The sequence below is a fragment of the Apteryx rowi genome, unplaced genomic scaffold (genome assembly GCF_003343035.1).
Source record: "Apteryx rowi isolate R43461 unplaced genomic scaffold, aptRow1 scaffold_377, whole genome shotgun sequence".
In the NCBI taxonomy this organism is placed as follows: Eukaryota; Metazoa; Chordata; class Aves; order Apterygiformes; family Apterygidae; genus Apteryx; species Apteryx rowi.
In genome coordinates this window covers 293,002-318,716 of record NW_020450274.1, presented here as the reverse complement: position 1 = coordinate 318,716, position 25,715 = coordinate 293,002, and the positions used below count along the sequence as shown (strand labels likewise).

At 41.4% G+C, this 25,715-nt stretch overlaps 1 protein-coding gene across 1 annotated transcript in view; it reads right to left on the bottom strand.

Annotated features, from left to right (window-relative positions):
* Nucleotides 1-295: 295 nt before the first annotated feature.
* CMYA5 (cardiomyopathy associated 5) overlaps nt 296-25,715 on the bottom strand; it is a 45,252-nt gene continuing 19,832 nt past the window's right edge. Inside the window, exons 6-16 of the mRNA XM_026073779.1 lie at nt 24,775-24,870; nt 23,907-24,140; nt 22,210-22,232; nt 20,073-20,194; nt 15,300-15,449; nt 14,190-14,336; nt 10,982-11,126; nt 3,457-3,590; nt 2,549-2,648; nt 1,296-1,472; nt 296-887 (exon numbers count right to left, since the gene is read on the bottom strand). Coding sequence (XP_025929564.1) covers nt 635-887; nt 1,296-1,472; nt 2,549-2,648; nt 3,457-3,590; nt 10,982-11,126; nt 14,190-14,336; nt 15,300-15,449; nt 20,073-20,194; nt 22,210-22,232; nt 23,907-24,140; nt 24,775-24,870 — 1,581 coding nt within the window. The 3' untranslated portion in view covers nt 296-634. The remainder of the gene's footprint in view (nt 888-1,295; nt 1,473-2,548; nt 2,649-3,456; nt 3,591-10,981; nt 11,127-14,189; nt 14,337-15,299; nt 15,450-20,072; nt 20,195-22,209; nt 22,233-23,906; nt 24,141-24,774; nt 24,871-25,715) is intronic.

Genomic DNA, 25,715 nt, shown 5'->3' with positions numbered 1-25,715 from the left:
CAAATCTTACATGACTGATATCAAGACTAGTCCAGGACTCACTCATTTTGCAAAAATACAGATTTCTAAGTTTCCAAGTTTTCTTGATTTGGGTATTTAAAGAAAAGAGTTGGCAAACAATAAGAGATGTATTCACCTGCAGAATGTTTCAACTGTAAAATTTCTGGACATTTTTCAAACACATCATCTTGGATTTGGGCTCTGACTGTCCTGGCAAATGATGAAGCGACGGCACTTTCTGACAAAAAAAAGTCATGTATTGCAGTGAGAGATGCATTTATTTCATGCACAGGCTCATCATCAACTTAAAAAAGACAGCTAGTACTGTCATTTTTTTCACAGGAAAAGTACATTCCCCCCCCCTTAACACTCAGATCTAACAAACCTTTTTTTCCTCATAAGCATTTCTGTGTATATCATGAGGTGCACACTCCATCTGAAGGAGTCAATTTTCTCTCCAGGCTCAGGGTGATTATGTGGCTGGGCACTAATTACAATTACTGACACTGTGCGGGGGGGAGCTGTGCGCATAGTACTCATTAGTGAAAACTAGACATCCCTCTCTGACACCCTCTTCCCCTCCCTGCCCCTGATACTGCGATTGTTGGTGTTGCCAAGAGTTTGAAGCACTGGATTAGCTGTGCTTCACAAACTCGGGCAGCTCCATTCCTGTGCACAGGGTAAGTACTCCAGCCTTCTCCAGAGCAAAGGCTGGGTGAGCAGCATCCGTAAATTTGTGCCTGATGGTGAACAACACCAGTCCTCTCTCTGCATTGAAGAATAACAGTCTGCCACTGCTATAATCCAACAGGATGCCGATCCTGGCTGGCTGTTCTGTCACCCGGACATCGCTCATTAGACTGGAGTGAAGAAATCTGTAAAGAAAACTGCAGGAAAATGGAAACCAAATTACAGTGAGCATCCTCAATGTCATTTACCAGAAATAACTTATCATTTAATTCCCACCTATTAACAGGTTGTTGCATATAGCAGCGTATCATGCGGCAATAGGGTTTTGCTCAGTACATAACCCTCCTACCTGAGCAAATGTGGCATTACTTCAAAGCTCTTGTTTGAGATTGATGTTGAGGATCTTTTTTTTAAGGTGCATTATAAGATTTATTAAATAAACACACGGTGTCTAAACCTCTTCAGTAGTTGTTTTTTCTTGTTACTGAAATTTGCAAAAATGAAGCAGACAAGTCCTCTGTGCTGCTGTGATTCTTGAAGCTCACCAGTTCTCTTCACATGAAGGACAAGTAACTTCCCAAGCAGCTAGACTGACTCAGCTTTACCTGGTTTGTGTAGGACAGCAGCGCATGCACCAAGAAGTATCATTCAGCCCCAGGACATTGCTCTGTGATGTAGGCTCATAGCAAATTCCAATCCTGTAGCTTCTGCAGGCAGAGACAATGGTTTCCCAGTAATGACGGCCCCGAGCAGGCAGCAGCTCACCCAGAACTGAAGGAAATCTATTTGTGTAAAAGTATGCAGTAATGAGAGTCTGGTGGTAGACCAATAATATTGTGATATTTCTTATAATCACATCATGCAGGAGCATCAAAAATTACTAATGATTTAAACTCTGTTCTTCTAGTTGCAGATTTTTATCAAAGATTTGAATGTTTTCCCTGAAAGTCAGGTCATCTTCATACTGAGATGGACTCATCTTGAGGATTGAAAACTATGAAACTTTACCCAAAAGTAAAGGAAGCTAGCAAAGGGTGGAAAATGCGACTCTGGAGTCAAATAAGATCTTAGATTTACAGATTACATTTTACCAGGTTTGTTCAAGCTGGAAAGCATGGCTGTTTTAAGCAGACACAGTGGCTGTCATCTTATGTAGATTCAGTTGTAACAATAAAAAGGTGCTTAAACCAGTAATACCCCATTCCATTTTAAGAAGCTATATGAATACGATACAGTCGTGTACAAGTTGATCTCTGTTTGCAGTCAGACTGATATCAGTATGCCAAAAAAAAAAAAAAATCATTTTTGCAATGGACAGAGCTAGCCTGGTACAATTAGTCTAATATACCCCAGCAGCACTTCCTGAATTCTCCAAAGCCACAAATGCTTTTGCAAATGTTACCAGTAAGGCTCTCAGCAAAGTAAGAGGACTGATTACTTCTAGCCACAATCAATTCAAAAATAAACCCACAATTCTGGCCAGCCTGGGGCAGCAACAAGTTGCTTCAAGACTAAAGCTTTCTGAAGGATTAAACAGTGACTACAGACTAAGGCAAACCCAGTTGTCCCAATATGTACCTCCTCTCTGACTATTGCCTTTGACTTTCTGTGAAGGTTCCTCAGTGCAACATCAAACTCCTTCCAGCACCTATACCAGTGCTGCAACTGGCAATATTGAGGGGATGCAATGCTGAAAGTCGGAGTCTATCCCATAATGTCCAGGGGCTGCATGATTGAAACGATTTGTTTTTTCTAAAAATTAGTTAGCACCAGGTGAAAGCTACACATAGACAAAGGTGGAAGTTAGGGACTCATGGTGAGCCAGTAGCATGGCTGTGCTTGGCATGCGGTTACTCACCCAGTGAATCGGGCTTTCTCGGGAAGGTGTATCACGGTGCCATCAGAGGAGATTTGCAAAGCGGGATGAGCTGTGTCATTCAGTACACGAAATCTAGTTCCTGGTACAATTCATGACAAAGAAACACTAGTTCTGAGACACTGGCAACACTAACTTCAGATGAATCACAAAATGTTAAGTAACAATTACTACTGTTTTTGTGGGACAGAGTTGTACCTGCTGGCAGGCAGGAGTGACAGAAAATTGGGTGAGGATGCAAAGACTGTTCCAAGTTGTGCCCATCTGAGATGGCAGTCTTCTGGCAACTAAGGCCCAGGGATCATAACAGGTTATATTATTCAGAAAACTAATTAGGTGATAAAGAAGTCTTTGGTATTAAAGAAGACTGAATCATTTTTAATCAATTGCTTTTTCAAAGTAGCAAATCTGAATTTTGAGACTGATTTGGAACCATACATAATTTAACACTACCTATCTGGAAACCTTAAAGTTTAAATCAGTCATTACATTTTAAAACATGTTCTGCTTGGTTCCTCATCCCTGAACCCCTAGGTCTGTAAGTTTTTTATTGTTTTTTATATCATGGAATCTTTTATTAGAATGTGTTCTGCCAAACTCAAACAAACTGAGATCCCTGAAGAATATTTAACCATTTTGTATCTCTGACAGCATTCAACAGCTTGGCTTCTGAGCTCACACCAGTTTTACATTCACATAAATTTACCAATTTAAATGAAGCAGTCCCAGATTGTGCTAACTTTAAGCAGATTAAATCTGGTCCCTTTTTTCTCAATAACATGGTTACTCCTGTATCTGAAAGTTCAGTTATAATTTCCGGAAAAAAATGCCACCTCTGACTGCTTTGTCCCTCCATCCCATTGTTTTGATATCAGAAAACTGTGATCTACCTTTAGTTGAGATGAGAGCAGCTTCACTCTGCTCACTTGTCCCAAATGTGTTGACAGCCCTCAAGTAGAAGAAATAGTTCACATTGGGCTCCAAGGACACTTTCAGTTCAGGCCTCTTTATTCCAGCAAAAGATCTGCAAATTAACAAGATTTTCATAAATGAAAATGCATACAAAAGTCCAAACCAGGAAAGAATAATTTATGCAAACAGCTAAGCCACCTAACCGCATTGCTGACTACTGAAACAACAGGCACCATAGGGAAACTCCAATTTGGAAAGGTGAGCATTGTTTTCGCAAACAACCAGGTTATGTAGGAGCTTTTCCATTTTGCCTGCGGCATCCTCCTTGGTCTGAAAATTTTTCAGGCCTCTGTTCCTGCACTGCCTTGTCACTCAGTGCAGTCATTTGGTGCAACGCTCACTTTACGTTCATTTTGCAGTATAAGTCATCACACAAAATGCAAGCAGCACAGAATCAAATTCTCATTCTTCACCTGTAAAATGCCTGCAGTACAAAATGAACAAACTTATGAAGAAAAAGAGCTCATAGTTAATTCAGCTGCATGGGAGTGGACCTGCTTGCAGTGCTGGTACTGTCTGGGCACACGTTCCAAATCCACAGAAAAGGATGCTCTTAGATGCTCTCTTAGACTGCACAGAAGCTGTGCACTTCCTACTATGAACTGCTTGCTCACAAACTGTTCATCGACACAGTCTTGGCTTTGACTCCCTCACTGTGCCGGAGTCTCCAACAGGCTGGTGTTGCAACAGGCAGCAGCAGGGGAACTGCCTTTGCACAGTGCCGTGCTTTGACTAAGTCTACCTTTTGCGATGCCTCAAAAGCTCCGGCCCTCACATCCTCAACCACTGACACCTTGACACACTCCAGAAAAATGAGAGTCAGCACCCACTCAATCTGCTTCACAGGCACTTTGAAGTAACAATGAAAGTACTTTGGATGTCTAGAAAGATGCAGGCTTTTTTTTTTTTTTGGTGAATATGAGAGATTGGTTTAACAAATTCTTATACACAGGATCCTGGTTGTCCTTTTTTATGCCTCATATAATAATGGCTAAGTTAAAGAGCATATACCCATTGCACTGTATACAAGTAGGTAAACATTGTTTATCTGTACAGACCAGACATTTTCCCCCCACAAATGCTCATAGGAATCTTCAGGGCAAGTATTTAATTCTCGAGTATAATGCAGGTCTTTTGAGATAACCCCCTGCCCTCCAGATTCAAAGAAGATAACCTCAGTGGTACTGGGATGAGCTGAATGCAGGAGTCTTGCTCTGCTCTCCAGCAAATTCAGAAAAGGAAGATATGTAGAAACAGCTGTGGATTTATTCAAACACAGATTCAGACCTAGGGCTGAGGCACAGCACAGCCTCTCTCCGTGGCATGGCACCCCCTGAGCTGGCAGGCAAGCTAGCACAGAAATACCTTCTCGTTTTGCGGGTTTGCTGCAACAGGCAGAGGAAGACTCCTGAGGCAGGGCACCCTCAGCGGCGTCCAGCCCTGGGGCCCAGATGTTGAACAGATGAGGGCCACGTCTTTAGAGGAGGAGAAAGGCACAGAGGAGGGGTTGGAAATGGAGCCCAGGAGGGTCTCCCTCCCGCAGATAATGCCTCTGTGGGGAGCTAGATTAAACAAACCACCTTTTCCACCATTAATTACTGTGACCCCACAGGAGGCAAGGCAGGCAGGTCAGCTAAGATCATTGCTATTCATTTATAGTAACTGTTTTTCCCCAGCTGTCCCACCAGAGAGCAGTACAAACTGAAGAATAATCAGTGCTCATCCATTAGGATTTTTCACATGTCTGCCTCTGCTAGCAGATAAAGGTAAAATCCTACAGTCCTACATATTTCAAATTCCTGTTAACTTCATGTAGAGTGCCGTGTTTAGGAGGATGCCATTCTGGGAAAAGGCTGGTTACTTCATCTTTCTCATTAGTCTGTAATGGGTATTTTGTACTGACAGCTGTCATTAAAAGTGATTGAAAACATTGAAAAAAAGCGCTAGGTGCTTCTGTGATCTTTTCAATTTGAAAGAATTTCACAGTGTTTGCCTGGTGCTAGAATTGATGCAGTAAATAAGAGAAGTGGGGCTGTCCAAACTTGGTAGCGATTACACTGTTTGTTTCTCTCCTGTAAATAACAAAAGCCCTGACCAAGAAGAACTTCAGCGAGGCACTGGGAGTTAGGCAGGCTGGTTCACTCTTACCGAGAGGTTCAGGGAAAAGGGGCAACCAGAGGAGTGATCTTCAGACATACAAGAGAAAAAAGACTAGTAAGAGTATAAGGGACACGAGAAAAAGGAAAAATGAGAGCAGAAGAAAAATAAAAGATGGAAACTGAGCAAGGAGGCAAATATAAAGGAAGTAAGAGAAAGGAAAATGGGGATGGAAGCAGAGACTTCACGGGAAAAGAAGAGGGCACCCAAGCTTTGAAGAAAATTATCCATACTTCCTAGATAAGTCTGGCCCACTCTACTGTTTAATAGCACTACTCTGACATCTTCGGGTGAATCTGAAGCAGAGAACACTGGAAAGGGGTTTTGAACAAACAGTTACAAGTGAGATAAAATAAAGATACACTAAGCTATACATCCAAAACTACTTGTGTCAACAGGTAGATTAAAATATCTTAAGCACAATAATGTTCTCTACATAGAATCCTCTTCTGTGTCTTCTGGAAAATGTCACACAAGTCAGTGTCCTCCCAAAGAACTCAGATCTTTTCTCTTTCACTATTAACTATTTAACTGATAATTATTTAATAAAACAAAAAATTGCTTCTAAACCTAAGTAGACAGGTACATGCTGGTGTCTGAGTAGACCTGAGGAGTCTGGATCCAAGAGTCTAGGAATTCAGAAAAGATTTTGGGTCCAGCCAGTTGCAGAATAGGATCAGCCAAAATTCTGACTTGGGTCTCTTCCAAATCTGAAATTCTTCAAATCAGAATTTGGTTGCCAATTTAAATCTGAGAGCAACAGCATACCTCTTTTCAGCTTTAATAGCAACACAGAAAAGTCTGGACTTTAAGTAGATCTGGTCAGTAAAACAGTGATCAGATTTTCCAATAACATTCTCTGCTTGGTAATCTATTTTGGCCAGCTTTAAGCTTCCTAAGAATAAGAGCCCATCAATTTTAGCTACAGTTAAGGCTTAAAAAACAGTACTGCTGCTGCCAACTAATGAAACAGAATATGCCAACAAGAAGGAATTTCATTTGCAACACTCGGTTACTCTGAGCCAACTCCAAGCTCACAAGAGGCTGAGTGCAAAGAAGAAATAGGTCTTGCTGTTGCCTCTCTTTCTGTCTAGAAAACATGGTGAGGGGGAAAAGTGAATACTGAGGGCTCCCCAGGCTCTCAGCAATCGCTGTAGTTGGTCACGTTCCAGGTTACTGCTGCAATCAGTAATAAAAACTTAAGGATGAAGAGAAAGCATGAATGGAGCTTTATAGATTGCTTAAAGCAATACAGGACAAGCACGTGAGAAGGGAAGGGAAGATGCATTTATAAATTTCTGACTGTGTTGGGGGAAAGCCTGTTTCATTTCCAAGTTCTTGTAACAAGCATTGCATCTAGATCTTCCTCGAGTTAGCCTAAAGCAGTTAACCATGTAATTTCCATCATGGAAGGAAGAGAAATCCAACTGCAACATTTTTTCACCTATTTTCTACTTAAAATACACCTGCCTACTTTATAGATGAATGGAAATGCAGTAATGTTACTGTCAAAGCACAATGCATCCTGGCTCTTAGCCAGAATGTTAATGTTTTCACATTGTTCCCATAACATCTTGGTATCATTATATGAAGTTCAGAGCACAAAGATTCATGAAACATTTGAAGTTGAATGTTTTACATATTTTCTCTTAATCCTTTACTTTATGGAGAGCTCATAGAGGAATCTATAAGTCTCAAAATCCAGTCTCCAAAGTTCAGATACTTTTCTGTTTAAACCAGAGCAGGAAGAAGTTGCCTGTTTCTTCAGCTTTAAATTCCCAAGAAATATTATATCAGCAATTGTCTGTAAGACTCGTGATTTACCTGGTTTTAGGGAAATCTGATGCTATGTTTTGATGTACATTTCTCTCATCAGCATTCTCATCTAATTTCAAGAAAACAACACCTAGAGGATATTTTTTAATATTGCATGAACCCAGCAAATGATATGTGTCATAGTTTCAGAACACCCTCTGAGTTGTAATTGTTATTTCCTCTCTCCAACATCCCACCAAAACCGCACCTCTAGATCTGTGCTGATACCACTGATGTTGAGTTAGAAGTGAAAGCATGCAGGCTTTTCAAGATATGTGTAGAAGCACACAGAAGGGCTGGAAAAAGCTCTTGAAGCTAAAAATAAAGAACAAGTTGCTCCAAGTTCCCTTCCAGCTGTGCCACATCCATCCTTTCCTCTTGTCTGTCCCAGGCACATAATTCTGGCTGTTACAGGGTTAGAGCACCAAAGTACCACTTACAGTGGCCCTCATTGCTATCTTAGATGGCAAACTCAGCAGAACAGAGAGGATGAGGAGTTCCTATTTTCCTCACATTGCTTCCTGACCTGGAAGGACAGTCATATGGGCAAAGCAGTGCGAGGGAGGTTTGCTCTCCTGTTTCAAGAGTTAGACCTGTTCCATGGGTAGATGGAAAACTTCAGTGGTAAGCAGTGTCAATCTCACACTGATGGGGAAAATGACACTCAGTCGGAAGAACCCACACTTCCACTTTTATGAATTCACTGCACACTGTACTAATTTCTGCCTCCCTGAGTCTTACAGATTTCTCATGATGTGATACATGGTTTCCATCTGAGCAGCCCACACAGCTAATCCCTGGACTACATTTCTCTCAGTTTTCCATCTTCCACCCACAGCTCCATTGACTTCTCAACACAGCAAGCACACAGCAGAGCTCTGGAAACTGAAAGAAACATTTCAAAGCCTTCTAACCTGGAAAAAGAATCAACCTGTGAAGCTTTAAAACCACAGCAGCAGGCGAGGGATTTGTTGTTGCAGAAGATCTAAAATGATCTTATGCCAAAACCATGTCCCTCAGGTGGCAGGCTGAAAGAAGGAGAAAATCCAGAAGGACATCTAGAAAATCAAGAATCTAGAAAGGCTTTTTATAGATTTTTAGACGGTATCTGGAAGGCAAATCTTCATGAGGATTTATTTCCAGAGATTCCTCAAATTTTCCCTCTGGGGAACTGGGACTGCTCCAGGATACGCAAAAGGGTAGAGATGCCTGACCCACACCATGGGCTCCTCACACAGTCCCAGCTGTTCCCTGGAGAGGCACTTCTTTCTGCCTGCTCCCTTGGCACTGTCCCCTTGCCGTTGATGGGCTCCCAGCATGATATGTGCAAAAGAAGCTGTGCAGTTTGGGACAGCATTGCTTTCTCCAGGTGAATTTCAGGAGGTGACTGATCATCTCTGATCTCCTTACCCCATCTCTGCTTTCTGCTGTGGGCTCAGTGTTTGGCTGGTCCCCAAGACCAGCTCAGGAAATCTGCTCTCAGTCTCTTTTCTGGGAGGACAGATTTCAGGCTTTCAAGGAAAGTGGCTGGAAGAAACTATAGTATTTCCAGGCCCAAGTGCTCCTAGGTGGTTATAAAGACACAGTTTTATTCTACCTAATATAGGTACTCAGCATAGTGGCTCTAGGCTCTTTCTATATCAAAGATGACATTCAGGCAGTTCCAGAAAGCAACACAGCCTAAGATCTCACTCACCATCTGGAGCTATTTGTCTCACTTTATCAGCTACACAAGGAATTGATTTCTAGTCCCAACTTGCACTTCAGGGGCCTTAGATGGGGGAATATGGGCAGTGTGCTCCATCTACCAGTGGTCTTTTTTTTCCCCTTGGCTTTGTGCAAAAAATTAAATACAAATCTTAAAATAACTCTCTCCTCTCATTATGTGCTATTACAGAATGCATTAAAGGTTAAACTTAGGCAGGTTGCTTTTGGAAAAGGAGAGAAGCATTGTTTTGAGGGAAAATAAGTGGTAAAAGATGGTCTTTGACACTGAGAAAAGAGGTGAGAACCTTCTACAAATAGAGATTTCAACTGAAGCAATTCTGAGAAAATTCATAATTTTGTCCTGTCTGAGTTCTTTACACTTGTCACAGTAAAAGGCCAGCTTCTGCCCACAGAAAGGCCAGAAAAGTCAAACGTGTCTCAGTATAAACATTTTCAATTTTGCACAAGCTCCCTTGGAAAAGAGAATGGGTCAGTTCTGACAGCTTGTTGCCACAGTTATCTCCACACAAGCAAACTGCCTGGTGTTAATGCCACCTTGCTCACAGGTGACAGAAAGCAGCACATTTTCTGTTTCAGATTTGGGAAGAAGCAGCAATATCAATTAACAGCAAATAAACTTAAGTGCAAACGCACAGCATAGGGTTTGGGAGCAGCTACATTATCCCTGACTGACAGCAACTTTGGCAGCTTGACAGGGACCCGATGGCCTCATAAAATACACATGAAAAGGAGCAGATCACGGCTGCCCTCAGAGAGCAGGAGAGCTGTGCAAGAGCCCCCTTCTCTTGTTTGCATTATCACAGCATGCTGGTGCTGAGTGAAAAAAGCTCTCCCAATCCTGCAGAAGTTCTTTATTTCAATTTCTCACCTACTTTTGTAAGGAGCAAGGCTCACACGACTGCACTGTCACAGATATCTACTACAAGCTTTTGAACCCTTTAGTCTGTCTTAATTAATTTTGACCACAAGGGGTAGAGCTCTTCTCCAGCTATCATGTTTCTGTGAAGTTCATGTGAACTGGCCCTGAGGAGGGAAAAAGACCTCTGTTTAGTGCCTACAGGGTGGGAAAGAGAGGCGGAAGTCAGCCAGGCTGACGCTCCCACTGGGGCTTGTATGCCAAGACACCTCCGCTTCCTGAGCTTCTCAGACCTCTTCATCTCCACCTGCAGTGGTCAACAGTTGGAGGTTTCTTGGTCTTTTTTTCCCCTTCCAAGGCTCAGCTGTGCCTGGGACAGGCTCTGCCCAGAGAGATGGCAGGTGAATCTCTGCTATAGCTCACATTACGTTCCAAACCTGCTCCTGTCTCACTCCCCAGGAAGCAGAGAGCAAGCAGAGCACGGACTCCTCTGTCCCATCCTGTCCCACCTCACTCCTTGCTGCGAAGCTCAGCTGCCCCCCTGCCCTGCGGGGGGGCTGTGGCAGTTGTGGAGGATGGATTTCTCTCCCAGGCAGCATGGCCCTGCAACTTTTGGTTGATCATAGACTGCACAAAGTCTTCAGGGCTTTGGCCCCAAGTGCAAGGCACTGTTCAGTTATGCAGAACAAAAAGAAAGTATTTTTATATCTCTCAGCCCGATCTCATAGATTAGTATCTGGCCTCTAAAGTCATCAGCACACAGAAGCTGATTTCTTCTTTGCCTGGTTCAAGACAGAGTAATCTCTTATGTAACAACCCGCAATCTGGAGAGCGCTCCTTAACRTCTGTCTAATCTCCCCGGGCCGCGGAATGCGCTCAGAACTGACCTGAGGCCCTCTCCTTCGGGCGAATACTGTCGGCAGTACTCCAGGGTGAAGGACTCTGGTGCCTGAGAGCCAGCACGCCAGCGGATGGTGGCCGTGTCCCAGCACACGGTGCAGTCCTCTGCTCTTATCGTGGGGGCTGCGGGCGCTGCAGACATAAGGATGTGTTAGCGGCACTGTGAGGAGCGTGCCAGCGGCCAGCCGGGGATGCTCACAACAAAAATGGTCATTCGCACAAAAACAGTAGACAAAGCTGGCATTGAAGGTCATCCTGCCTCACAGCTCAGGTAGTTATTTTTGCCTGTCCAACAATAGTCTGTTGCTTATTTGTGGTTCAATATCATTTTCCTCTGTGGTTCAATGGCAGAGGGCAACGTTAGGGAAGAAAAAACACACCGGGAAAGTCACTGTGTGTATTTGTGCAATTCTGCCCATACTTAGAATATCCATGCAGATTTTTCTGCCCCTCCTCAAGCACCTTTGCCCATTTCTGCCATGCTTCAAGGAACAGAGCACGGAGGCAGGACTGGGGCAGCTCTCCCCAGATTAGCTCCCTCCTGCCCTCAGCAGTCCCTGTGTGAACTGCAACAGAAGCAAACGTGATGCTGCAGAACCGAGGCTGAAATGATGACTTGTCTGCTTAATTATGTCCTGCATATTTTTGCAAAGCAGATACTAAAATTTGGACCTATAATTTCTCCTTTTTAAAGCCTCAGTTTAAGAACTACAGGCCCAACTGCAAAGATAGAAAATGAATGTAAAATAGTACATTGAATGCAAGTAATCAAAAGCTATTGTGTGAAATAGAACATCAGACATTGTGGCCTGAAAATGGATTTGTTATATTCACATGCTTTATCTCTTTCCAGGGAAGAGCAACATACATGAACCTCTTATAATGTATTGTTGACGCTCATATAGACAGCCTTAACATCAATCCTTAAAATACATGGGATGGATTAAAATAAAATGCCATAGGAAGTTATTTTGTTTTTAAAGAAATCAAGTTTCCAACAGGATGTCTAAAACAAAAACAGAAATTAGGCTAGATAATCTTATAGAGCTGCAACTCACCTTCAAATTACATTCTGTTTTGTAGCACAAACAATTTGTTATTATTAGAAAAGAAAACACCCACAAGCTCATATGCAGTTTCCTGGTTTAGTGAAAATCAAGAGGTTAGCAGTTCAGGTTAAATTGTACTTGATGTTTTACTACAGGAACAGCCAGTCTAGATATTCACCAGAACAAAGAACCCATCTGGTAGTAAATCTGCATAACTCCCTTGGCAATAATCCTTTAACTCTCTTTTGACATATTTGATTACTGCCCATTTTTAAATGTATCTGTTTCTAGAGAATGAAAAATTAGCACCTAAATCCACCAATACCTGCACTCAGAAACTGACATGCATACGTCTAATTATGTATGCACAAGCAATACATCACATTTGGATATTCCAGCAAGAGTACAAGTCATTAAGTATTTTATTTATTTGAAATTATCAGTCTAACGAGTAGATGAAGTCAGGACGAGAGTGCCCACAGTGAGTTTGGAGGGGCAGCTGACATGGCCCCCAAGTGCCGGCGGTGCTGGGGCAGCACCACGTCTGCTCAGTGGCATTCCTATGGGGAAACACTATGGGGTGTGTTTTTCCCAAAACCAGGAAAAGATCCAGCTTCAATCCACTAATAATGTATATATGCCCATAACTGCATATATCAGCAAAGTATTTTCTTGTATGTGCTACCTTTTCAGTGAATTACTGAAAATAAACTCTCTAAATTCTTTCTTCTGAGTTCTTAAATATTGGTAATTTGGTTACTTGAAGAATCAGAGTATTCTAGCTTAATATCAAAGTACCTGGGCTCTACAGCAATGCACTGAAGAACTGGTTTCGGTCACTACTGCTCATCTTTCTTTTCAGCAATGCTCCCACAAATCTACCTGGCAGCTTGACAGAGGGTGTTTAATGAGTTTAATTTGCACTAGCTTGTTTATTTTCCTAAGAAAGAGGCCAAAACAAACCAAAGACTCTAAGAAATTAACCTCTTCAGAAGGCTTGAGTTTTGATGAAAAGAATGGTGAGTCTTATGCCAAAAGGCGAATACAGTTCTTAAAATAATGGCTTCAGAGAGGCAAAAACCCTTTTTAAACTATTATTTATATGTTAGAAATAACTCATTAATTATTTGACCATTTGAGAGGATTTCTACACCATGCTCTACATTGTTGATACATAGTAAAATCTGAATTTCTGCTTTGAATTCTTTGGAAAGTCATCTTTGCTAAAAATATGAACTACAAATTGAATATCAAAGAGAATTATCCAAAAATCTGACGTTTAGTGGATTAAGCAAAAGACTTGAAGCTATGGTTGCTGCCAAGTGATTTCAACAGTACACTCGATGCTGTACAGAGTTACTTCAGTATTAAATTGTTAAATATACTTGTCCATGTTTTGTAAATTCATGAACGTAATGATCCGTTTTTACCCTGCAGCACTAAAAAAATCATCTGCCAAGAGGCCTTAGTCAATGTCTAGAACACAGGATGCTTCATCCTACTCATAATTCAAGAAGCAACAGTTTTGCCAATACAAATTATTTAAGAAATTAAATCTCAGAAAAATGAATCAGTCAAGTGAAGCTCATAAGCAATACTCGTCTAAATACTCATCATAATTTATATCACTTAAACAGCAGCGGAGCCTCTCAGCCACACCTGAGATTTGTGCCCCACTGAGCTAGATGCTGCATGTAACCACTATAAAGCAGGCCTTCCCCTGAAAAGTTCATCATTTAAATCAATGCAACATAGATGTATTTGGAAGGATGGCAGAGAGGCAAAAAATGCAATGATCTCCCGTATTTTCCAAAGGCGAGGCAGCAGCATGGAGCAGCCAGGTGGCTTTCCCAAAGCTGGCCAGCAGCGTTGCAGCACACAACGGAAATTCATAATGTGCCCTTCCAATGCCCCTGGCATGAGGCCCGAGATTTAAAACATCTTCATTTCTGAATACTTTCAACTTTCCTCCTAGGAACAATTATGCTGCTATCTTTTCACAGAAAGGCAAACATTATTATGAGTTGCCTATGATCTGCCAGATGGACTAAACAAAACAGTTTCTTCTGTTTTAGTAACAGTATGACCTAGAATTTGTTTAAGAACCTGAAACCTATAATAATCAAATGCCAGAATATATACATACCTGTTTTAAAAAAGGCTTTTTCACTGGGTAAGCTACATCCTGTGCAGTTCACAGCCATGACCCACACACTGTAACAGTGATCTGGCTCCAGGTCCTCCAAAATGCAGTGGCTCTCCTTCACCGTCACTCTGTATTCTTCCACCAAAGCTAGGAGAAACACACACACAGGCCATGATATTCATGCACTTCATTTGCAGGGCCTCTGATTTCTCCTGTCAACTAATATATAAAAAAGAGTCAGCTAAAAAACCAGAATGCGTTACCAGCCAAGATCTCAATGTTTACTCAAAATCAGTTTGGACAGAAAGTTTTTGACCTGCCCTTGAGTTCAGTGCCCTCAAATCCCATTGAAGGCAAGCGGAGAGTAGTCTTCAATATGACAGACTGTGAATTTGGGACATGCAATCAAGAGTTGTCACTTTGTTTTCACCTCTCTAGAACATAATTTCTCATGATGGAATTTATGTCCGATGCATCCTTCAGTGCACAAACACACACACACATTTAAGCAGAACCCAGGTGCTTTAAGTGATTCTATGATTAGCCTAAGCTTTCAAATGAACAAACATTTCAACCTTCTTTTCTCAATTTCCATATTTAAGAATTAAAATATCTTAGCGTCATTTTGAAAAAATCTGTTCCCACATGTGGAAATATTGTATTTCTGATTATTCTTTCTCATCCTAGTTTATTACGACACATTTCCAAAGTACATGCAGGGCCCTAAATTCCTAACCAGGCCCTTCCTTTTGGGAATCTCTGGTTCCCATCAGTACCAACAGTACAATAGGGACACATCCACTCTGACAGTTGGGCCACTTCCATAAAAGTGCCTAAACAGAGATGGTGCTGCTTCTCTGCAAGCAACTGCCCTGCACTTTGTGGACCAAAATATTTACCTTGTATTTTGGGGAAGGAAGGGGAGGAGAAGGAATAGCATCCAGCTTGCACTCTCTTCCTCAGTTACCTGTCCTTAGTCCTATGCAGAATTTCTTCACAGCCCCTCCTATCACTGAGCACCTCCCCTGTACCTCTGCCTCCCCTCTGAATGGAGATCATTGCAGCAAGGGCTGCTGCAATCACAAAGGTGAAAAGCAGGTCGTTACACACCACTTTGGTCCTTGTTAGCTTGAGGCTCCTCCATACAGTAGACCTGGAAACAGTCGATGGCATCCCCTTCATTCACAGTCCAGTAGACCGCAATGGAGGTACTTGTAGCTGAGTTTGGTTCCTGRGCTATCAGAGTTGGTGTCTGTGGAACTGAAAGAAAAATCTTTAGCTGTTATTCACACTCCAGTATTTTGAGCCAAATTAACTACATGTTAATTGTGAGACAACCAGACCCCTCATTTTCACTCAACTACCAATATTTGAGATGACAAACAATTTAAGTGAACAAATATGGCAAACATTTGGAATAGGGACAACATTGCTGCAGTTTTAGAGCAATATGTTCATCTAAAATAGGGAAGAAAAAACTTAATTATTCAGCATGGGATTCTGACTGCCCATTTCCCTCACAGCCCTGGCAAAATAAGATCCAGTACTGGGATCACCTGATAAAATAACCTTGAACCACGATACTTAGCCAAGCACCCAGGCTGGATGCTATGGAGTGAAGGTAGATGAAGACAAAGGTGGGGCCCGGGGCAATCTGAGGGGAAAGGAGCTTGTTCCTGCATGAGGAGGGCAGTGAAAATGCCCATGCTTTGCCTGGGGCAGGGTGGCCCTGGCCCTTTTGGCCTGTCCAGGTCCTTCCCCACTGGGCAGCACCACCCCAGCAGCAACCAGGGCTCTCCCGTGGCAGATGAGAGACCTGCTCTTTTCAGTCACAGTCGGAGTTTTCCAACTTGGCACTCCACTCAGAGGCACACGTCCTGATGAAACCTCAGAAGATACCTAGCAATTTCAGGCCGTGTCCTCAGAGAGTCCATCTCTTGGAGCACAATGCAGGCTGCTCTGGGAGACTGTCCTCTTCATTATTTAATCTTACCTTGCAGCACAGGCATTAGAGTGAGAGATCACCCTCTGGAAAGGATGCCCGTGAAAGAGAGAGAAATGCTTGCTCATAGCAAATAGCGTAAAATTGCTCACTGGTGTGAGGTGAAGCTCACATGAGAACGGAGTCTCCTCCAGATGCAGATGTAACCAATTCCCAGAGAGGTGGCCGGGGGAAAGGACTCACCACACCAGGGGGGAGTAGTAGGTCAGATCCACAAAAACCTTGACAACAGCAGGGGTGTGAAAAGAGGTAGGAAAAGGAAGGCACAGACTTCCCACACTTGGACTCTCACACCTGGGGCAGTGGCTCCTGGGGAGCAGGTCCACCACCTGCAGAGAGGTGGGCTTGTGCTGCAGGTATGGGAACGGAGCTCCTGTCAGCACAGCTGTGGACCCTGGAGACCCCGAGGAAAGAGAGTCCTCTGTGGGCAGGTGAGCCCGAGCTCTGCTTTAGCTGAAGAACCCTAATCTCATCAGCCACCCCACGCACATCCCTCACTAAAGTGCCTCAAAGCCCGCCGGGGCCCCCTAAACTTCTCATAAACACCCCAGACACTGTCTGCTGATCTGCACAGATCCATCCCTGATAAGACACTACCCCCTGCTAAGGTCATGACTTAACAGATAGGGAGGGGAAAGAAAGAAGCAGTCCCCATGCCCCCCATGTTCATTGTTAAAGTGATTGCAGGGAACAAAAATATGGTTCTCTCTCATAGCTCAGTAAATTTCCATATTGTGTGCATTCTGGTAGGATCTGAGCAGGAAGCTTTTGCTTTTTTCAGTTATCTTCACAGTAACGATGATGATCCCCTGTGGCATGAACAAGGCAAATGCAGATGCTGGCTGTTTCCTTATGATTTATACAGAGAGCTTCAAGTACAGTAGGATTACATCTGCTTCCCATTGAAAAAGTCTTCCTTTTCATTGCTAAAAACAATCTACATTTTGTCTCTTGACTGCATCTAGATTTGACCAACTTAAAAATTGATCATCTTTAGGAAAGGACTTCCTTTCAATGGACCCAGTGGGTAAACCAGTTTTTTTCTGTGAAGTTGCCTAGAAACTGTTATTTATGATTACAGAAATCCCACAACTGCAAAATTTATTATTATTCCAAAACTGAACAAAAGATTTCTTAATGAATGAAACTTCTGAAAAAAAGTTATACATCAAAATTCAGTTTGGAAACACTGAAAAACATTTGCATTTATGCAAAATTTCCTTTTGCATAAAATGAAACAAACTTTTGAAAGAAAGTAATTTGTAGCAAGAAGTTGACCTATCTCTTCAGAAATGGAACACTTCTCTGTTAACAGGCTGGTCCCCTTTTTAAATGAAATTTAGTCAAAGAATGGAAACATTTGCACCTCCAGTTTGTTCGACTAATGACATTTTCCAAAAGAAAAGTGGGTCATATTTTGATCGGCTTCAGTTTTCACTAAAGTGCTGTGGTGTAAGGGAGCTCATCTCTTGTTCTACCTGATCTCTACAGCCCCCAAGAGAACAAAATAATAATCCCAAATGTTTTACAGAGATATTTACACCTTGCCAGTGTAATGAGGAATAACATTTCCTTGGCTTTGCAGACTTGAAGAAGGAGAGCAGTTATATTCCTCTATGACTTTGATGGAAGATTGTTGCCATCAGCAAAGGTCCTCAACTTCTGGTATAAATGGGCAGAATTCATGGCAAGCTTTGGAAATAATAATGTTCTGATTTTGAAATTATTCCCACCCTTCCTCTGATAGAGCCTAAGTTCTATTATGTTCAAGGGTGTGCTGCAAGGGTTGTTGATGCTTATGAATTTGTAAACAGGGTTGCTTACATGTGAAAAGAGGAAGGATTTGAGGGAAAAGAACTTTTTTTGTAGGTATGGAACACTGTAGGAAATTGAAGGTATTTTGAAGAAAGCTGTTTCTGAAATAGTAAAAATAAAGTTCTTTGAAATTGTTCAAAGACAGTTCCTTCTGAAGGAAAAATGTGTGGATTGGGGAAGCATGGCAAATTCACATCTATTTCATCAAATGGTTTCAGTCAAAACAAATTCTGAGAAAGCTTGACATTTGCCTCCAGTATTTGATAAATGACGTATTCAAGGTTTTCAATTCCAAATAAAGTTTTATGTATGCATTTACCTCTATTTTCCTGAAGGAAAATAGGCAGGAAAAGGGCAGAAACTTGAAAAAGTATATATTTTTGGTTTACTGATCACCGAAGTAAAAATCAAAACCACAATAGCAATTAAAGTATGTAGTAGTGGAAGAGAAGGATGCAAATCAGGTATTTTAAAAAGAAAAGAGAAGAACATATAAAGGATGAGGAGCTTTGAAGGTCAGTTGCTAGTGGACAAACTCATTCATCTCCAGTTTGTCAAAGCAAACATAGTCTGGAGCCATTTGGTGTTCAGCAAACACAGTAGCTAACGCAAATCAAACTGAAAAGCAGATCTCAGAAGTATGGGGAAAATATCTTGAACTGACCCGTGGGAAAAGGAAATACAGAATGACAAAACAAGTCTGTTCTCAGGTATGACCTTGCCAGCAGGTAACAGCACAGAAGGAAACACTGGGACTCACGGGACCCATGAGACTGCAAGAGGGAATCAAACCATGATACATAGCACATTTTTACCACTCCGTTTACAGTGTCTGAGAGCAGGTTACAAAGATCTCTTAGTCTGACCTCCTAAAGAAAGGAGGCTGAAATAACACTGTATGCACGAGCGTCTATCCAACCTCACCTGCTAAGTTCTGAAGCCCTCATGGAAATTCAAACAAATCTGACGAGGAACCAAAGGTCTGAGAGATATTCAGTACCTATAAATCTAATAAAAGTAAATGTCTGTGTGGAGGACACTCTCCAGACGGAGAGACTGCTGCGTGCCCTCAGGTAGTATTAGACTCCAGGGAATCTGCACAGGGTGGCGCTATCCCCAGTGCCCCGCTAGGCACTAGGTAATCCAAACAAGAGGCAAAAGCCTGTATGGAAATAGATGCTGTAGGTCCTCCACTCACAGACCAAACTCATCAGAGGCATTGCTTCAAAGCCAGGAGAGGGACGAGGATGGCAGGGCATGTGTGAAGGTGAATGGGAGGCCACGAGCACGGCAGTGTGACGCAAGTTCCCCAAGCGAAACCTCTCTTGAGAAAGAAGCACTGAAGTGAGACCTTGTCATGAGGAAAAGCAATCCACAGCTTAGTGTTTACAAACTCTTCACTGACAGCTGTCTGGATCCAGATGATTTCTAAAGGTATATGCACAGGCATAACAAAGCCTACGTACATAGGCTTTTTACAGGAAATTAAATACGAGATAAAGACATGAACAAGGCCCTTTAGTGGTAATTTTTATCACTGGCTGCCAGGGTAGAGACTGTTTCCAGCTACAGTAACCACGTTCCCCTCCGGTGTCCGCGTGGAGGGGTTTGAGGGTGCCTGCGCTCATCCAGCAGAAACACCATGACCTCCTCCGCCAGCCCCAGCTCTGCTGCCCACACCAGCTGCACGGGGCTGCCTCCCTCAAGCAAGCAGCTCAGCAGACCCCTTCACTGCCTCATCTCTCCCTGCCCATGAGCAAACAGCAACTTCTTTAGCCTCCAGAGGTTTACAGCTAGAGACCTGCTGTCAGTCTGAGGTACAGATATTTTAAATGATGCAAGAATCTCACATTTTAGCACTTTCTCCTCTGCTACTCATCTTAATGTCCTACTATAAGCCAAACACTTGTGCACGATTAGACTTCATTTTACATTCAACTCTGATTACTAATTATATGGTTTGCAAATTTATACTTCTCAAATAGATTCTGTTTTTAGCTTTCTAAAATTTCCAAAGCATTGCCAGAATGTTAGCTTTTACAAAGAAGATATTCAGAGATTCTTACCAGCCACATGATTTAAGGAGTGCTGGTTGCTTTTTCCTGGACTGTCTGCATAGTGTTCAAAAAGTGAAAATGCACTGGGCACCTTTTCTAAAGAGAGAGTAGTATCCATTGCGGAAAGTAACCTATTTGGAAAAAAACACACAGCCATATAAATTCCCTGTGGTGTTGCATAGTTTCCAAAGGCCAGAAGCAAAGAACATGTGACATACACATCTCTAAATATTTCCCATGAACTTGAGGACAACATGCAAGGAGAAGCTGTTTTCCTAATTTTGAATATTTAGCACATATTATGATTTTACATAAGGAGCACAGTGAGAATGAACACAATCTGCATACACTTGATCCATGAGAACGTGAGGATTTGAAGTTCACAGCAAAATTCCCAAGAATACAGTGGTTTGGACTTACTAACACAGTGCCTTTAAAGGTTACAAACATTAGAGCTAAACTAAGGCAGCTGACTCGAAAGACATAATGTAAAGCAGCTGCTTCTGACAAGCAAAAAACCAAGAAGGAAAATGGATTCCACCTAATTAGCCCACATTTTCTGAGTTCATTATAGGAAAAAAACAACATATTTTTAACTTTGAGGCAGAAGTAGCTTCAAGGAAATGAGAGATTATTTTTTCAAAGCAACTGAATTTCACCCCCTGCCTTTTTTCAATCACTGAAGTAGTTAATTGTGTACAATCTTAACAAAGCACAACAGATACAGAATACAAATATATTTTCTTTATAAAAACATGCATTGTTATATAGATCTTATTCTCAATCATTTTTAGAAAATCAGGAATTATCAAAATAAAGTAATAACCAAAACCATGCGCGAAACAGAATAAACACTAAGTTTAGTATGTAAGTTAATAAATAAAGAACAAGTATACAGAAAGCCTTGGAAAATTATTTTGTCATATTATACCTGTTCTACCATGTTATTATGCAGTAAACTACATGCAGATACGTGGCCAGACTGTCACATCTAGGCATACAACAGGGAAGTCCAGCTTTATAGCCCTAATTCTGCAAATTAACAGGAACCATGAAAGGGTGTTTGGAACAGCCTCTTCAGACCACTCTCCTGGAGTTGTAATCTGACTACAAACTGSAACCCTGCTGTCATTTCTATACCCCCATCCATCAGCACCCGTAAGCATGCATGCGCTGTGATGACGGAGTCAGCGCTGGCAGCGGTACGTTTGTTATGCACCACGCAACGCCCGGGCCCTGCGGGCAAGGTCGGCGGCTGTTTCGGCAGATGGAGGGGACCAGGCAGGATTCCCACAGTGTGGGTGCTTCCACAGGAGGAGCCTGGAGCCAGCCGGTCTGCATGTTCATAAGTCACCCCAGAAAATTTATCGGGAGAAAATGAGCTTGTAATTGAACACTTCCCTCGTAAAGGTTGGGTCTCACCAAAAAGACTCTTTTGAGGCAAACCACGCATGGCAGAGAGCTGCGTGCAAGTGCTTCTCTGTGCCAGTCAGTGCAGGTGGGGCAGGATCCAGCTGCAGCAAGGCACAAGCCCTTTGACACATCCTAAATCAGGTGATGCTAATGGGGGGGGGCAGGGATGAGGGGAGGTCCTGCCCCGTAGTCTTCTGGTAAGCTCTTGAAGAGAACAATGATGGAAACTGTGGTTAAAATAGCTATTTAATTTCAAATTTTTCTGGAGCTGTGTTCAGAGTATAGTTTGGCAACCTAGTACAGCCACGTGAATAATAATTTGCATTATGATCTTTCATGGGAAACCACATAATACAGAATCAGGCTAGTGAAAAAAGAACATAACAGTGATATCTAAGAGATGTAAGCATGGTCAAAATGTTCTAAATATATGTTTGCATATTAACTACAAAGAACATCTGTTTAAGAATGTCTGTGTAGAAGTTTAAAGTTGAGCTGACATTTTAAAATGCTATTTAATTGATGCATTACAGAACACATGCAAAACACTTCAAACCAGTCAGTTACAGTAAAAAGTATAAAACTTCTTCCCTTAATTTTATTATTTGCAAGGTTTGTAGAAGTAGCTACCAATACTAGCAGTGTGCTTTCAAAGCTTGAAAATAGTAAACAAAGCATCCAGCATGCTAGACCTAGTACTCACTACAGTGCACTTAATGACTACTTCATATACCTTTTATTCAATTCTTTAGATGACTAAGAAAGGAAAAAAAGAAATGTATTAACAGTTTTTAAAAGTCTGAAAACATTGAAGAGCTAGTCATCCAACAATTCTCCATAGACATAAAATACACACAGCTTTATTGACTTAATGTTGGCTGGGATTCTGCTCATTCACGCCAGCAGAGAATTTGGTTCCTTAAGAATATTCCACTTCAAAGCTCTGACTCAGCAGGCTATTAAAGTCTATATTTGGCTTTAAGCTCCTGAGGGGTCAATATTCAATGTCTAGGTATAAAGCTTTTCTAAATCAAGGCTTTTACAGAAGGAAATCACTTGTGCATTAAGAACACTTTTAAATCCAAGTTCTGTCTGAAATCTCCTTTATAACTTCTAATTACCAGATGCTGGGCGAGATTTGCACCCATGGAGTCAAAGTTTCTCCCATACTCTGTGAATCTTCAGCTAACATTTGCTGGATCACAGAAAGAAAGGCTCCTGTCACTAACAGAAAACCTTCAGGGTTGTGGGAAATCATTCTCCTCCCTCCTCCCCTCACCGCCCTGGAGTAATTACAGATTACAAAGATTTCTTTTTGCCAAAGGACTGCTCCAGTACCTAATGAAGTTCAGGAAAATATATTTTTCACCCATCCCAAAATAGCCCATCTCCCAAGGCATTCACTTGGTTACAGGACACCAAGTCCTCGGGTAACACATGAGTGGGGAATGCCAAAGACTGCTCACCGCTTCTGTAACTGCTGGTATATGAGCTGGGAACTTCTGTTTGCGAAGCTATTTTGTATGAATGATTAGTGTTTAAACAGTAACATGAACTTTTTGGTTTTTTACATCCCAGTAGAATTTCTGCAGCTTCCAAACTACTGGCTAATTCTATAATGGGAGCAGTCTGCTGTCCCAGAAATCCCATCCCCTTCAAAACTGCTGATACACTTCTATGGAGAAAGAAGTGTCACAGCTGAATTATAGGCAACTCTTGCAGCGCAAGAATAATCTTGGAGGCCCCAGGCCATTAATGTTTAACCTACAAGACTGTGAAACCAAGCTCAGGATAAGACTGACTGAGGATTGTATCAGCCAGGTAACTCGAGTCATGCAGATGCACAAGAGATGTTTCCTAAATCCAGAAAAGACCATTACAGACATGCATGCTACATGCACTTTCCTAAATCTAGCCCGTTTAGAAATTTTTCAGTAGTAAACTTTTAGTTTAGCCTCAATAGTTTGAGTGCCTAATTACACTTAGTGTCTGCTCATTTAAAACAAAAAGGTAAAACAGCCACAAAAAACTCATCTTCCAACTTGGATAATTTTCAAGTACACTTCCTTGTTTCACCTTTCTTTCCTACAGTAAAGTACCTTCTACTATAACATTTCTTATTCTTGAATGGTTAATTCTAGATAAATTATCAAGCTATCTCTTAGCCCTCTCTTCACAAAGCAAAACAGAACCCTTTTGAAGGCATAAGGGCATGTTCTCCTCCTATGCATCACCTTTGCAGTTCTCCCAGCATTCACATGACAAAAGCAAACAATGTAGCAGTTTCAAAGCGGAATAGCTGACTTTGCAGGATTTAGCTGTCTTTAAAAAAACCCAAAGAAAAGTAACTTGTTCTCATCTTAGGTACTGTATAAATGCTTTCCTAAGTAGTATTATAAAAGCTGCAGTGTTACAGTCACTTATACTTACGTTTAGGAAAACAAATCCATCAAGTTCTTCTATTTCCTTTATTGTTGTCTCTAAGGTTTCCTTTGCTGAATCAACAGTTTGTTGAAAGTTAACCATCTGTTCATACAGGTATTCCACTTTCATCTTCTTCACTTCCTCAAAGTTCTCTGATTTCTCATCATATTGTGCTACCACTTTCTTAATCATGTCTTCATTCTGCTTTTCCAGTAACTCTGCATTTTTCTTACAGTTTTCCTGGAAAACAAAAGCAGATGTAAACTGATCTGTGCAATAAAATTACAGCAGTTAATGAATACACAGAAACTCTCAACAACTACCCATACATGAACCACCCACCAGACTCCTACTGGCATCCTGACAATAAGAGAATTTCATTTCTGAAAGCAAGCTCATCTAGGAGAAATAGTGCTAGAGAAATACATTAAAAACAAGGGCAGATTTTTTGTATTGTGTTTAAAATTAAACTTCTATAGCTAAGCATAAAGACAGGAAGTCTGATTATAAAATACCTATAAATCCATACTTCTAACTGAAGGCTTAAGAACTTCTGGACATCAGATAACGTATTTAGGTTTAACACAGGACTCCAGATATAGACACAAACAGTGTAAGCTTTTTATAAATGCAAACAAAATTAAGGGAACTTTTTCCTTCAGTCACATATTCCACGTTGCAATAATGTACAAAAGCAAACATTTGCATCTTTATTCCCCTCAAGTTAACTACTTGAGGCAGAAGTCGTCAGCTTGAGGACTGCAGAAACAGCCCATTTTAGTGGAAACAATGACACTACAAAACAAAGGAAACATATCTTAGAAGCAATTTTGCGGAGGGAAAGAAAACTAGTGTGATAAAACAGTGGACTTACCTCAACAGAGTTAAACAGAGATTCAATTTCACTCACGAACCCTTCAACCTTCATTGACTTTTCTTCCAATGCTATTAGCAATTCATCTAATTGATCCTGAAATTTTAAAAGTTTCAGTAACTGAGTATGTTATTTTATAAAGTTTTTGTACAAAACATACTTTTGTTTTGCCATGAGCTGCCATTGGAATAATTGCTAAATTAAGTTCAAGCGTCTCCCTGGCTACAAAGACAAGCACAGAAATAGCAACAGGAACAGTCACAAAACTGTTTCCAAACCAAAAAAAAAAAAAAAAAGAGCTCAGTTTAACAAGGTGCTAAGTGCTTATGCAAGTTGTTGAACACTCTGACTTTCAAAATAGCTATGCTAGAAGTTGAGAGTACTCAGAGCCTCATGAAGGTCCTCAAGAGATTGTAGAAACAGGCACATAAAAAGGAAGAAAATGCAAGTAATTATCAGGTTAATAGCTTATGCAGTAAAAATTCCCTGCAGCAAACTGAACATGTCAAGATTTTTTTTTTTGGTATAATTTTAAAGATACTTCTTATAAACCAGAATCCTGAACTGGCAATGCTGACAGCCAAATCTCCCATCAAAATCACTGGTTGAATTTGAAATGCAAACAAAAGAAGTCCTAGGAACAATAAGTGCCAGAGATGACACAGAAAGGCAATAGTCCTTCTTGACCTTTCATGAAAGCAAGCTGCCCATCTGCTCAGATGCAATTTATAATTTATAAAAATACTTCGTTTTAAATAGCTGGCATCAATCTAAAAGGAAGGTTAACTTGCTTTGGTAACACCTTCCTATTACGGCAAGCTTCTACAGCTAGATCTGCTTGAAAACTAGCATATGACTTTCCATTAATTATAAATGTCATATTGGACTGTAAAATTGAAGGCTGCATTTCTAAATATTGAGCACCAATCACTGAGATTCAG